Raw genomic sequence first — 12,835 nt, 5'->3', positions numbered from 1 at the left:
GAATGAAGTGAACGAAATGAAAGCACGCGTTTATACATGAGTTTACGTCAAATTGTTGAAGGAACATTAACAGGAATTTTAGGAAATTCCAAACCCGATCCGTTTCGGTTAATTTTTGGGTTTTATTCGGGAAAAGTTGAAAAAATTTATAGCCTTTAGGTATGCTTCATTAGATTCTCATTTAAAAAAAGGTGAAAATTACGTAATATTTTTAGCATAATAAAGCAAACGAATTTTTCTGGCATAATCTACTTGCAAATTCAGAATCAGTTTTCAGAATCATGACAAAAAAATTAACCGTTTTTTTGGATTAAGATTTAAGGATCTCACATCCAGTATGTGACAATTTGGCCAAAACCCAACAACAATGTGTGAAAAATACTTAAAAAAAAAAAAAAAGTAAGAAAGAACGTGTAAAACTTTCAGGTGAAACGGTCAAAAAGTTTGCGTGAAAGTTTGAACGATCAAAAGTAAAAAAAAATGTATTTAAAGTTTAAATTCTCGAAAAAGTTGCAGTATGCAGATTCGTACAAATGAAAGGTTCAATTCGATGCTAAAAAATTTTTTTAAAGGTCAAAATCAATACGAGCCCATTCAGAGCGGGGGATGAAAAATGACAAAAATGCAAATAACCGAGAATTGATTTTTCGACGGTAAAAACCTCCTTAATTATAGCAAACATTCAGCGGAGGAAAATACAGGAGGGGAGGAAGGGGGGGGGGGGGAGGATGCGAAGGGCGCAAAACACACACAGGGGTGGATAAACTTCGGCTTTCTCGCCAAAGTTTATTAAAGTCTCCGGACATCTGTACTTAAATTATCACTCAACTTAGCTTATTTTACTTATGCCATTCTACGCCCTTCTTAGCCACAAAAAGTTATTTATTACTCTCGCTGTTACACCGCGGTGCGAATAAGATCCGGTTTCGCACAAACAGCGGCGTCACACACTCCCTTAAATCCTTGAGGATCTTCTTTCTCTGATGTAGTACTTTTATGTTATTATAACGCATACATCTTGTCAGTCAAATTATCTCCTTAACTTTTTGAAGATTCACATTCATGTGAAATAAAAATTACGTATATAATTTGGAATAACGAAAATTTTTTCGTCCTTTCCCTTATTTAACAACCCTTTTTTCGACACAGGGAGAGACGAGTTTTTATCTCTTGGGGGGCCGTGAAGCGAAGGAGAGGCGAGTAAACGGCTCTTCGAACTCTGACGAATGTATGCGCATATATAATTCGGGGGGCGAGCTCGTTACAGTAACCGAGGCGTACGGGCATGTGAAAGTAATATTACTCGCCCACTCGGCTTTTCATACGAGAGAGGTGGGATAAATAAATTTTACTAACTCACCGTTTGATGTACTCGAGCCGTTACAAATGTGTGATCCATTCCATGCGCCCGAAGTCCCCGTGGGAAAATCAATAAGTCCTTTCCAAGTAAGTATGCTTCACGTAGGTTTCCGTAGAAAGGAATGTTGGTATGGATTTCACTTCACTTCACTTCACTTCACTTCACTCACTTCACACCACCACCTGAAGCACATGGAGTAAAAATTTTTATTAACGATAAATTTTAACACACGATTAAGTCGGAGAAATTTTAAGGAAATTTTCGAATGTTGATAAAATTTTAGCGCGATAGCGATGATTAAAAATATTTGAATCACGTTGGTATCAAATATCCCGCGTCATTTTTGAATCAACAGTATCACCGCTGTGGCACCATCTGCTGGATAAGGACGTGTCGCCATCCTTAAATCGTTTAAGGAACTTTCGAACCGTTCTTGACAGAGTAAGGATAACGTTTGTCAAAGTTTCTTTACCGACGAATGATCAATGCTCGATGTAGCTTGTCGAGAGAAATTTTTGTACGTGACCGATATTTTGAAATTGAATATTTTTTTTTCTATCAATGAAATCGGAGATAATACAGATAACAAAATAATTGCGATGAATATTAGTGAATCATCGAGTCACGCCAGTTGCTCGCAGCAATACACAATAATCTTTACAACAAGATAATAATTGTGAGTCGTGTGATGAAATAAGATTAAAAAAACTCTAAGCCTGCAATCTAAATTAACCAATTGCATTTAATGAGGACTGTACAGTATCTTTCCAACGACTTTAGATTTAATAGACTTCCTACAATCCCGCCTAATTCTTTTACGAACGCGTTTCGTGTCTCTGATTCATGACACATCGTGCGCTATCCGTTGTGGATAATAAAACTGTCTGATTACAGTGTCGTTAAATAATATCACGCAACGCTTAGGTGATGCGTGTAGAGAGGAGAGAAAAAAAAGAAGAAAGAAATAATAAATTGAATAAAAAATGCGTCACGAACGTTGAAACGTGCCCATAATAATTTCTAATCAGAAACCATGCATGTGGGTTTGGAATAATTTTACGACGAGGTCGCGACGACGTAACACGGCAGTTCCGGGAATTCGGTTTCCTTGTTTCTCTCTCTTTCCATTAATCAGAACTCGCGCGCGATTCATTGGCCATCCTCTCTGCTTCACCGCTGCCAAACTACTACTGATCACACTGCGCTTGATCGTCGCGCATCACGTGGCACAAAGCTCTAGAGCTGTCTGCTGTATTTCGATTCAAGGATTTCGTTCGGTCAGTGTTTCGCTGCCCGGTGATAGAGGAAGAGGAAGAGAAGGAGGAGAAGAAGCGACGTCGTCAGTCATGACGGAGAGGCAAAATTCATTGGAGGGTATAACGGACCTACAGGACACTGTCACTCCGTTTGGGGTGCAGTTGAGGGGGAAATACAAGAGGTGAGGAAACGTTTTTAATTATCTAATCTACTACAAGACTTCTTCGCCCTTTTATATTACGAGTTAGTCGTTGTCATTGGGGAACAAATTCATACCCAAAATTTGTCGTTGGATTAATTTTGCCTTCGTCGACTGACCTTGGACTACGTCCGGGTCGCAACCTTGTCCCCATCGGAATACCGACGTCGATTGATTAGTTATTGACCTTTGTATCCGATCCGCAGGACTGGCGCCTACGCAGCATTCAATGATAGAGTACCAGTGATTCTGACACGTGTTATAGACTCGCTGAGTCGTGACAAGGATGAAATCGTTAAGAAGTACGGAAAGGTGAATTGATTATTTGTACGGAGAAACTGGTCGCTGATCGGTATGAGAAACGGCCTCTAATGTCTTTTCAATATTCACAGCTTTCTGGGGAAGACGTCAAGCAGGTGATCGGGTACATCAGTAAACTGAAAAACGAGATCGTCACCAACAAGCCGTTCATCCCACTGGTTTGCTTGCCCGATGGAAGCTCTGAGGATTTGAAAAACATAAAAATGTGGAACGACTATCTGGAGGAGCGCACAAAAATTGAGGGTAAAGTACCAGCTTGGTACAATACAGTTGCGCTTTACGCCGAATGCTACGCGTACCGCAGAGTCACAGAGGGTTTCAAGCTCACGTAAGAATCAGTTTCTCTTCTTTGCATGGAATTTGTAATCTTCGTTAATAATTCATTTTTTGCTAACTCCAGTTTTCTTTTAGGAAAACGTTGCGCTCCTACGATCCTTTCGCTAAACAGAAAGAAGAGTCATTCGACGGTTCTGTAGCTAGCGCCATTGCCGTAGCAAATTACACTCTGAGTCAGGTCGAGAGAGCGCAGCAGGCCTCTTCGGCAGAGCTAAAACACGAGCTGGCCAAGTTCCTGAGATTATCGCTATGGGGCAACAGGTTGAGCACAAAATGATTCTGCATTCCTCGACAACAGAGTTAACGCTAAACTTCTAAGCTCCGTTCATCCTATTTTCAGATGTGACCTGTCGCTCAGCGGGGGAGCTGAGAATGGCCAGATTGGAAACCCTCTCGAGCTTTTAAATGCTCTTGAGAAAGACGTTCTGGTTGACGACACGAACTTCGTCTGGGACGTGCTGGTCAAGGCTCAAAAGAACGGCGGCTTGGTATTGGTCGATATAGTGCTAGACAACGCAGGCTACGAACTGTTCACAGACCTTTGTTTAGCCACTTTCTTGACTGCTCACAAAATCGCAAAGAAAATACGTATATATGTGAAAGACTTGCCTTGGTTCATCAGCGATGTAACAACAAATGATTTTCACTGGATGATAGAGCGCATGATCGAGCTATCGAATCCGGATCTAAACCAGCTTGGAAAATTGATCAAGAGTTATCTGGAGAGCGGAGCGTGGTCTGTTGAGGTGAGAAACTAGGAGTACGAATCAAATGTTCGAATGTCAGACGCGAGATATTAAAGTCTGTTTTACCTCTACAGAAGGACGCGTTCTGGACGAGCCCATTTCCTTTTCTGGAAATGTCCCAGAAGGATCCAGCGTTGTACGCCAAACTATCGGAAGCAAATTTACTCGTAATCAAGGGTGATTTGAACTACAGAAAATTGACCGGGGATGTTAACTGGGAATACAGTACAAACTTCCTCGAAGCGACCAAAGGATTTTCACCGACAAATTTCGTCAGCTTACGTTCCATCAAGTCGAATACGTGTGCGGGATTGAAATCTGAGCAAGGCCAGTATCTCGACAAAACAGATCCTAACTGGATGCTCAGCGGGCAGTACGGTCTCATTCAGGGAACGATCGACGCCTGCATTTGTAGTAAAACAAGTTCCTGATCCCCCCCTCCATCCTTAGTTCAATTCTAGATCATTATCAGCATTGTCAAGCTCTCTTAGCTTCACAGAATAGGATCAAACTTCCATCTATGTTTAAGGATAAAACTTTTTCCTGACGCACATAATTCACTTGTAAAACTCACGTGCTTTACCTACGGTTGTTGTACAAGTAATGCATTCAATTAATGAGGTTGTAAATGATAATCATATCTGTATAAATTTCTCGTTATTGTTGTACGTTGCTTGCGTGTAAAGCACAAATTTCCAAAACTCACGATTACATCTCCCGATTTTTATATATTCAATTTATTATAACACTTGATATCAGTGAAACATTAAATGTTAAGAAAAAAGATAATCGTATAAAGCTATAATTACCCGTTATTGGTCTTCGCTATTACGACATCGTAATTGTAACTCACAACAAGCATTCGGCATTAAAATTCAAAGTTCACAGTTCACCGTTTCGTATCTCGTTTTTTTTTTCCGAGCAATGAAAAATTCTAACATACGAAACAAGGTTGAAGTTAGTAACGTTACATTGAAAGAAATAATCATTATTATATTACTCTTACAACGATTTGAAATGAACTAATATTGCAAGATATATGAGATTACGTTTGTTTTGTTTCATCACGGTTTACTGAACTTCAAACAGTTTCAAAATCCTTACGTTACTAATTTCAACATGATTATAAACAAACCATATTCACCTTCTCCGTCTGTGTAAATCAAAGTCGAACATTCTTCACGCACTGCTTCGACATCCGCAAAACACAGAACGATAAACTGAAAACATTTACGATAACTGTTCGGGGGGGAGGGGGGGATTGCAAAGCCGTTACATCCCGCCAAGACACATTCGAAATCCAATTGCTACTGAGGCCGGTTCGAAGATGACTTCACGTCTTACAACGGCAATTGTCGGCCGCCTGCCTTTCCTGCTGTTCTTGTGTTTCGACGGCTTGTTGATTAATCATAAGTGTATCGCGGCACCGAATTTTATCACAACTGTACCAAATGTCACGAAGGAAGTTTCTTTGGGGTCGTCAAATTCGAAATTCGAACGTGAACCAGAGGTGCTGGACACCGTTCCTCCGTTCGGCGTTCAGTTATCCCCAAAGTACAAAAGGTGATCGTCAACTTTTTTACCCTCACTTCACGTCGCTGCCGCTTTTTGTTTATCCGGCTAGAGTTAGTAACGTTATCGTTACGATTTATGGTTCTATTATATTTCAGTGTTTATGGTGGGGGGAAAAAGTGTTATTTTGCGATTTTTAAAAAGATCAGACAAGATTCATCTTTCGAAATCTTAGCTTCTTCAAAATCATTTCAAAATTAAGAAAATGGTGATTTTTTCATCACAATGTTTCGTTACGATAATGCTACTAACTTCAACCTGGTTTTATTTTTAGCTGTATATGTACTAACAATAAGAATGTTAAAAAATAAACGACAGTCTATACCTCATTGAAAAGTAATTTGGAATGTTTAATTTATCAAAAGACACTTTTCACATAATAACAAAGTTATGATGACGCGAATAATTAAAATTTTGACAAATTCAAGAGTAGTTTAATTGCATAAAAAATATGATAAATGGTTATCTGCCACAACGAGCTAAATGCTGAAATTTTCGGGTTCGAATAAGCTATTTTTAGGTAATTAAGAAAGAAAGAAAAAAATTACAAAGTATCCGGATCAATCCATGATCCGGAGGTCTGATAGCGAATTATAATTCATGATGCAGATGACCTTCTATTACACTCGTTGCGTAATAAATCGACTCATATGTATCTTCGTACATAATCTCGTTCAATTTTTTTTTCTCGCCGTTTGCAACTGGCGTTTTACGACTCGCGGGTCGTGACACGCGTGATTTTATGAAATTCTTAGATTATCTAATACATGACGTGCTCTGTATTTCGTGAAGCCGGATAATTCTCTTCATAGGATGTATCAAGTCGCGTAATTTTACAGACAGTAAAAAAAAATGTTTGTACGATATACGGTTTTGCTGTAAAATATTACACTAATGTGATACAGGTAAGTGTTTCCAGTCTGGCGACAGATTGGGAATAGTCAGGGAATTATGATGGAGCATAGGGAAAAACGTAATTTTTTTATAAATCGTTTTCAAATTTCACCGATGCTTCGTCAATTCGGTTAAACTAACTTTCGGAAATGGTTTTGTCCACTTCCTAATTATTAGTGTAAAACAAAGCAATATTAGGTGTTCTTTAGATCCAAATTTATACATTAAAGGTGCACAAATTCTGGAGCTTTTGATCGTAAAAGCTGCCCAACTTTACCTAAGTTTCATAAGAAAAAGTCAAAGAATTCTGAATATTTTACGGGAAATGTCAGGGAATTTTATTTGAAGAAAATTTTCGCTACCCTGTACATCATAGGTCATTGTTGATAACGTGTTTTTAATAAATCTGCAGAAGTGGTGCCTTTGAAGGAGTCACAATTGGACTTCCTCGGATCCTGACTCGAGTCAGCGACTCGCTCGTCCATGACAGGGAAGAAATTGTTCAGAATTACAGTCAGGTAAACTTCTTTCGAAACTTCGAACACGATACCTTAGACGGTAATACTTGATCTCGTTGTTAATTTCCTATTTCAATTTCGCAGTCCGCTGACAAAGATTTGGATCAAGTGTTGAACTACATTCGGAATTTAAAGAATGAGATACTAACAAACGCACAGTTCAAAGCTCTGCGTCTTTCACCTAATGAAAATCACATCTGGTCAGACGACATCAGGGTATGGAACGATTATCTAGCAGAACGTACTAAAATAGAGGGAGGGATTCCAAGGTTTTACAGCACTCCCCACATTTACTCGGAATGTTACACGTACCGAAGGATCGCCGAGGCATTTCATTTGACGTAAGAAATTGCAATAAGCAAATTTATGAGAGAAATATTTTCATTGTAAGCTAACAGAAACTCGACGTGATTTAGGGAAACGTTGAAGTCTTACGATCCGTTCACTGCACAGAAAAGACGGGCTTTCGACGATTCAACAGCAAGTGCCATAGCAGTGGCTGCTCATACTCTGCAAGAAATCGACAGAAAACAGGAAGTGTCATTAGCGGATAAGAAACAAGAGTTTATCAAGCACCTGAAACTATGCTTATGGGGAAACAAGTGAGTTTGGAGTGTAACGTTTTTACAGATCGACTATCTTCCATACTTATTTGCAAATTTTATCGTGCAGGGTCGATCTGGCATTCAGCCACGGTGCTGCGGTAGGTCAAAGTGGAAATCCGCTGGAGCTACTGAGTAGCCTGGATAAAAACATTCTCGTTAACAATACGGATTTGGTCTGGGATGCCTTGACTAATTGTAGAACGAAGAAGCCCAACGGCACGATGACGGTCGATGTAGTGCTCGACAATGCAGGCTACGAATTATTCACCGACCTCAGCCTCTCAGCCTTTTTGATCTCTCGCAATCTTGCCGATAGGATCCGATTCTACGTAAAACGTATTCCTTGGTTAGTCAGCGACGTCACCACGAGAGATTTTCAATGGATCATTCAGCACATGAAGAACTCTTCGAATCCTGATTTATCGCGGTTTGGACAGTTGGTGGAGGGTCACCTAGAGACCGGCGTATTTTCTATCCTGGTAGGAATCGACGAGAGTTGCGCTAACTTTAAACAAGATTCCTAAGTTTTTTCTCTCTTCATTTACAGGATGAGCCGTTCTGGACCAGCCCGTTTGTTTTCTCAGAAATGCCCCAAAAGGATCCCGCCTTGTACGCTAAGCTTTCAGAAGCAAGTCTGGCCATAATCAAGGGCGACTTGAATTATAGGAAATTAATTGGAGATATCAACTGGGAATACTCCACGAGCATTCTTCAAGCGATCCGCGGATTTTTGCCAACGAATATCGTCAGTCTGAGGACAATCAAGTCCAACGCGTGTGTAGGGTTGCAGCCTAACCAAGCTGAGTCTGTCGCAAGAGCAGATCCGAACTGGTTGACAACCGCAAAATACGGTCTCATAACAGCGGCCGTCAATAATCAGACTTGCAGCAGAGCAGGATAATCCGTCATTACTCGGTTATGAAGAGCAGAACTTGCAGCTGAAAAAATTTGTTCAAAATAAGAAGGAGCAAGTGGCTTAGTTATTGAGTGCTTCTAATCGTGATTAAAGTAAACTAATTTTAGTGAGTGAGAAATTTCGATGAGACCTGCTGTCGAAACTTTGCACCTGTGCACATAACGCAGTCTTTTCCGCCTCACCAGTTTAGTTATTACGAAATATTTCTGGCAACCATCTTGTACTACCTGGAATATTCATTTTATTACACTTAGTAGTAATACAATGTTTTATAATAATAAAGAGTAATAAGTAACCATTATTCGTAAATACATAATATCCTTTCTGTCCTATAAACGTTTGTACAATCATTATATTATAACTTAGATATCAAATGTTGGGGAATAACGTTAAAATTTCTTAAATAAATTTTATCCTCTCTCTTCCCTTCCAGCTGATAAGATATAAATCGACGTAGCAATTCAAATGATTGCATCAGTTACGCGATTCGTTATAATATTTCTAGTATACAATTATCTTTTGCGTCAATTGACCGCTCTTCTCTGCATGCCTTTTTACAAAAAACGATTAACTTCAGTTACGATTATTTCATTTATCAGTTTTACTTTTTGCAAACGATCAGCTATATAAGCCTGTTTGAAAGTCACAATTAGAGCGACAATTATTATTTGGAATAATCGATGAGAAATGTAATGGAAACAATTCATTTACACCGGGACAGGAATATTCGTAATCGTAAATAAAACACAAAGAAACTTACGATTCATAGTTTAAGTAAACGACAAAGATAATTTACCATCAGGAATTCTATAAATCGTACCACTCTTTCAATTTGTCGCAACGTATATGAAATAATACTTACGTCCGCTTCTAAAAATCATGTGTAGGTACTGTTTAATCATAAATCACACGACCGTCCTAAATTTTTTTTACCTGCCCCGCCGGTAATTCAAATAAATTCTATTGACACACGCTCTAAAAATTACTAAAACAAAAGAAAAATAAACAAACGAGGAAAAAACTTAGAAATTATTTACCTAATAAATGGCGTTGTTACAATGATCAAGAGTCAAATGAATGTTGGCCCTGCGCTTGGCGCAAAAGTGAATTCAAGCAGCAACTGTTAAACGTCACCAAAAAAGAAATCAAAATACCAATATAAATAAGCTCAAAAATACAGGAAATAAAAACGAATGTCTCTGGCTGAAAAGGTCTAGAATTTTTTGGGAACATCACCTCTCGCACCAAAATGGTTCGTTTGGACAATTTGGGGGGTAGAAACCAAGTTGGGGCGACATATATCACGGACAAATATGGGCCAAAACGCGTCATTCATTTTGATACATTTACACGAATGATAAAATACAAACATTTCATCAATCAAGCGTTGAGATATTTCGGAACGAAAATGAATGTCGGACGCCCTTAAGACTATAAATATTTATTAACGAAAGTGAGGGTGGCATAATTTACCTGGGTGTGCATATGTACACCGACGCGCGACTTTGAACGACGCGCGTACACTCGATCCTTCTATTTACACATATATATCAAATAAATTCATTGATCCCTATACTCTGAGGCAGTTGGGAAAATGTCGCTACTTTGTAAACGCTGCAAATACGGCCCAAAGGACGGGATTCGCGTTTGGTTTCGCGGCCTCTGCCTCAAAGTCAAGGTCTAGCAAAGTTCGTACTCGCCTCATCGCAACCTCATAGTCATCGTCGCACAGCGGGGCAAAAGCATTTTCCAAGACATCAGCTGCATGTGCCAAAATCACCAACGCCAGCGTTCTGCGATCCATTCGGCCCGCGTCGTTTACCCATCGACCGAGTACAGCTTCTTGAATCTGTAGAGGCAAGACAGGAGAAATAAAACAAAAGACACTCTACTTGATTGTACTTGCGGAAACTTTGATGCTAAAACAAAAGTTGTACTAAACAAGGAGTTGTTTTAAGACAGCTTTGAATTTTTTAATGACTAGACGTAAGCAAACAGCTCTTGACGTAAGGAACAATGATTTTTCTCTATCTAATCAGTTTCCGCTATACCCGTTACGATAGATAAGCGCTATCACCACTACCCACGATTGGGGGGACCAACTATTTTATACCGATCTCCCCCTACATTTACCGAACCTTTTTGACCAGCCGAGTTTTGGCAAGGTTATCCGTGAGCGGGTGAGTGGTCATATCGAACAGAAGAAAGTTCTGTTTCTCAGTGGTGAGAACACCCTTCTCGACAAGATTCTTGGCCAATCGTTCCCTCACATTTTTGAGCTGGTATCGTAGCTTCAGCGGATTCCAAGTCTCGCCTGAAACAACGTCACGATCAATCCCTCGGCTTTCGTCTTCAAACACAAAAGCCAAACAGAATAGATATGTAAACAGCTTACCGCTGAGGTATTCGATCCAGCTCTGAACAGTCTCAGGAGGATCCGTCTCCTTAAGATGTTTAAGAGCCTCGTCTAGGAGGACGTCACCTGTAGGCGAGTCGCTCTTGAGAAGGAGTTTCCTGGCGAGTAAACCGCGCCTCCGCATACCAGCCTTCTCCAATTCGACTCGTCCTCTGAGACCGAGCTCGGCAAGGATGCAACCACGCAGACCGGAGCTAATACAATCGTTCCAGAAGGACGTGTATCCCTGAAATAAGGAAGCACAAAGTTAAATCCTAGGTCGCTCCAGGAGGAAAACTGCGCAGACCTACCTCCTTGTCCTTGAGACCTAGTAAGAGAACCTCCTCCATGAGGGTGAGCCTCGTCTCCTTGTCGGAGTCCGAGTCAACGGCTGGATTACAGTTGAGGTCCTTCTGGGAGGAGCTCTCGGAGTCGGCGCCATGCCCCGAGGACTTGTCCGAGTTCCCGGTTAGGTCGTTGGAGCCATCCTGGCCGTTTCCTCCGCTACCCCCGCTGCCGCTGTTTACAATTCTGCGACGTTGCACCAGACCGTCACCCCGATTCATCCTGAGTGTGTTGCGAAGATACGAGCGGGCGGATTATTCTAGAAATGACGCGCCTGACGCGACCCTCCTTGGCGACGACGATTCACGACGATGCGCGATTTTAGTGAGGGCAAAAAGCCGGACCGTCTGTTGTCGGATAAACAATCTCCTGTTGACGTTTACATCTACACGACATATCTTTCCAAGATGGCCAACACCGTGCCAGTCGCTCCCAGCAATCACTTTCATCCCCCCTTCTGAAGGCAAACCGTCTTGAAATGCGCCAGCCGCTGGCGCCATCTGCCGGCCGTCGTCGGAACTTCGAATATCAAATATCGAACCTCGGGCATCGAACAGCTGCCAACCTGTTAAGACAAATATTTCTTTAGATTTCTTATTTAGCTGGCATCGAAATAATTCTTCATATTTCTCTTGGACAATTTCCCTAGAAATGTGCCTATAATGATAATTATCGAACGAAATTACACAGATAGATATATATATATATATATATATATTATCCTACGGTCTGAATTGTAAATATAAAAATATTAGAAACTTTTACTAGTGTAATCTGTTATTATTTTAAATATTTAAGACCACCAATTTGTTAAGTAAGTGCGTTTTCAAATTCCAGACGATATATAGGTAATTGGTATATACCGTTTCAGTTTATTGTTTCGACTTCATAGACAATTTTTCGAGACTTCGCTATTTTGCTTGAGATTTCGTCTGAGATCTTGAAATTTTCTTCAGATTTTGGCTTAAACGAAATAATTTCTTCACAAGAAAACAACTTTTCTTTTTTGATTTCAACGAATTCTTAATTTCTTTAGGAGTGGCAACGCTGAATTCTCGAATCTCGAAATTCGATCGCGTTGTTCGATTGTTTGCAGTTTGAAACCGCCTTGGCGATCGACACCGAGAGTTTATTTTTAGAAAATGATGAAACGGCCATATTCAACGTTCACGCTTATTCACAGGCAACAAAAGCTTTTGTTCAAACAACAAGAAAAGCGTTCTCGTGCTGTTTCGTCTCGTATCCCGCACGTGTAATGAGCGATTATCCACCGAACGACCCCCGCACTTTTTCACCACGCTTCGCGCCGCACGAGCCAACGATTAGACACGCAACCGATAATCAATATACCGCGTGTATCAATAGCTTGAT

At 40.4% G+C, this 12,835-nt stretch overlaps 3 protein-coding genes across 3 annotated transcripts; 2 read left to right on the top strand and 1 right to left on the bottom strand.

Annotated features, from left to right (window-relative positions):
- The first annotated feature begins 2,656 nt into the window (after nucleotides 1-2,656).
- Nucleotides 2,657-4,675, top strand: LOC124415048 (damage-control phosphatase ARMT1-like). The gene is made up of 6 exons (XM_046896313.1): nucleotides 2,657-2,798; nucleotides 3,023-3,128; nucleotides 3,209-3,465; nucleotides 3,549-3,734; nucleotides 3,814-4,219; nucleotides 4,294-4,675. The coding sequence occupies exons 1-6, from the start codon at nucleotides 2,707-2,709 to the stop codon at nucleotides 4,648-4,650; spliced, it is 1,404 nt and encodes a 467-aa protein (XP_046752269.1). The 5' UTR covers nucleotides 2,657-2,706; the 3' UTR covers nucleotides 4,651-4,675.
- A 663-nt stretch (nucleotides 4,676-5,338) lies between these two features.
- On the top strand, nucleotides 5,339-9,868 carry LOC124414505 (damage-control phosphatase ARMT1-like). Its single transcript, XM_046895452.1, has 7 exons — nucleotides 5,339-5,376; nucleotides 5,474-5,782; nucleotides 7,098-7,203; nucleotides 7,288-7,544; nucleotides 7,620-7,805; nucleotides 7,876-8,287; nucleotides 8,356-9,868. The coding sequence occupies exons 1-7, from the start codon at nucleotides 5,339-5,341 to the stop codon at nucleotides 8,707-8,709; spliced, it is 1,662 nt and encodes a 553-aa protein (XP_046751408.1). The 3' UTR covers nucleotides 8,710-9,868.
- On the bottom strand, nucleotides 9,290-11,921 carry LOC124415050 (Golgi phosphoprotein 3 homolog sauron). The gene is made up of 4 exons (XM_046896316.1): nucleotides 11,431-11,921; nucleotides 11,120-11,366; nucleotides 10,863-11,038; nucleotides 9,290-10,573 (listed from the first exon to the last, which is right to left on the bottom strand). The coding sequence occupies exons 1-4, from the start codon at nucleotides 11,683-11,685 to the stop codon at nucleotides 10,325-10,327; spliced, it is 927 nt and encodes a 308-aa protein (XP_046752272.1). The 5' UTR covers nucleotides 11,686-11,921; the 3' UTR covers nucleotides 9,290-10,324.
- Nucleotides 11,922-12,835: the final 914 nt, after the last annotated feature.

This window comes from Diprion similis, chromosome 14 (genome assembly GCF_021155765.1).
Source record: "Diprion similis isolate iyDipSimi1 chromosome 14, iyDipSimi1.1, whole genome shotgun sequence".
Classification (NCBI taxonomy): Eukaryota; Metazoa; Arthropoda; class Insecta; order Hymenoptera; family Diprionidae; genus Diprion; species Diprion similis.
The sequence above is the reverse complement of the archived record's forward strand: the minus strand, read 5'-3'. Positions and strand labels throughout refer to the sequence as shown.

What these genes read in the sequence shown, in the direction of transcription:
- LOC124414505 (XM_046895452.1), top strand. Translation starts at nt 5,339, where the DNA reads ATGATTATAAACAAACCATATTCACCTTCTCCGTCTGT. An exon ending in TTATCCCCAAAGTACAAAAG is followed by an intron (nt 5,783 to 7,097) that starts GTGATCGTCAAC and finishes ATAAATCTGCAG; the next exon opens with AAGTGGTGCCTTTGAAGGAG. An exon ending in CCGGCGTATTTTCTATCCTG is followed by an intron (nt 8,288 to 8,355) that starts GTAGGAATCGAC and finishes CTTCATTTACAG; the next exon opens with GATGAGCCGTTCTGGACCAG.
- LOC124415050 (XM_046896316.1), bottom strand. Translation starts at nt 11,685, where the DNA reads ATGAATCGGGGTGACGGTCTGGTGCAACGTCGCAGAATTGTAAACAGC. An exon ending in CTGGATCGAATACCTCAGCG is followed by an intron (nt 11,039 to 11,119) that starts GTAAGCTGTTTA and finishes ACGTTGTTTCAG; the next exon opens with GCGAGACTTGGAATCCGCTG. An exon ending in AAACTCGGCTGGTCAAAAAG is followed by an intron (nt 10,574 to 10,862) that starts GTTCGGTAAATG and finishes TTGCCTCTACAG; the next exon opens with ATTCAAGAAGCTGTACTCGG.
- LOC124415048 (XM_046896313.1), top strand. Translation starts at nt 2,707, where the DNA reads ATGACGGAGAGGCAAAATTCATTGGAGGGTATAACGGACCTACAGGAC. An exon ending in TTGAGGGGGAAATACAAGAG is followed by an intron (nt 2,799 to 3,022) that starts GTGAGGAAACGT and finishes TCCGATCCGCAG; the next exon opens with GACTGGCGCCTACGCAGCAT. An exon ending in GCGGAGCGTGGTCTGTTGAG is followed by an intron (nt 4,220 to 4,293) that starts GTGAGAAACTAG and finishes TTACCTCTACAG; the next exon opens with AAGGACGCGTTCTGGACGAG.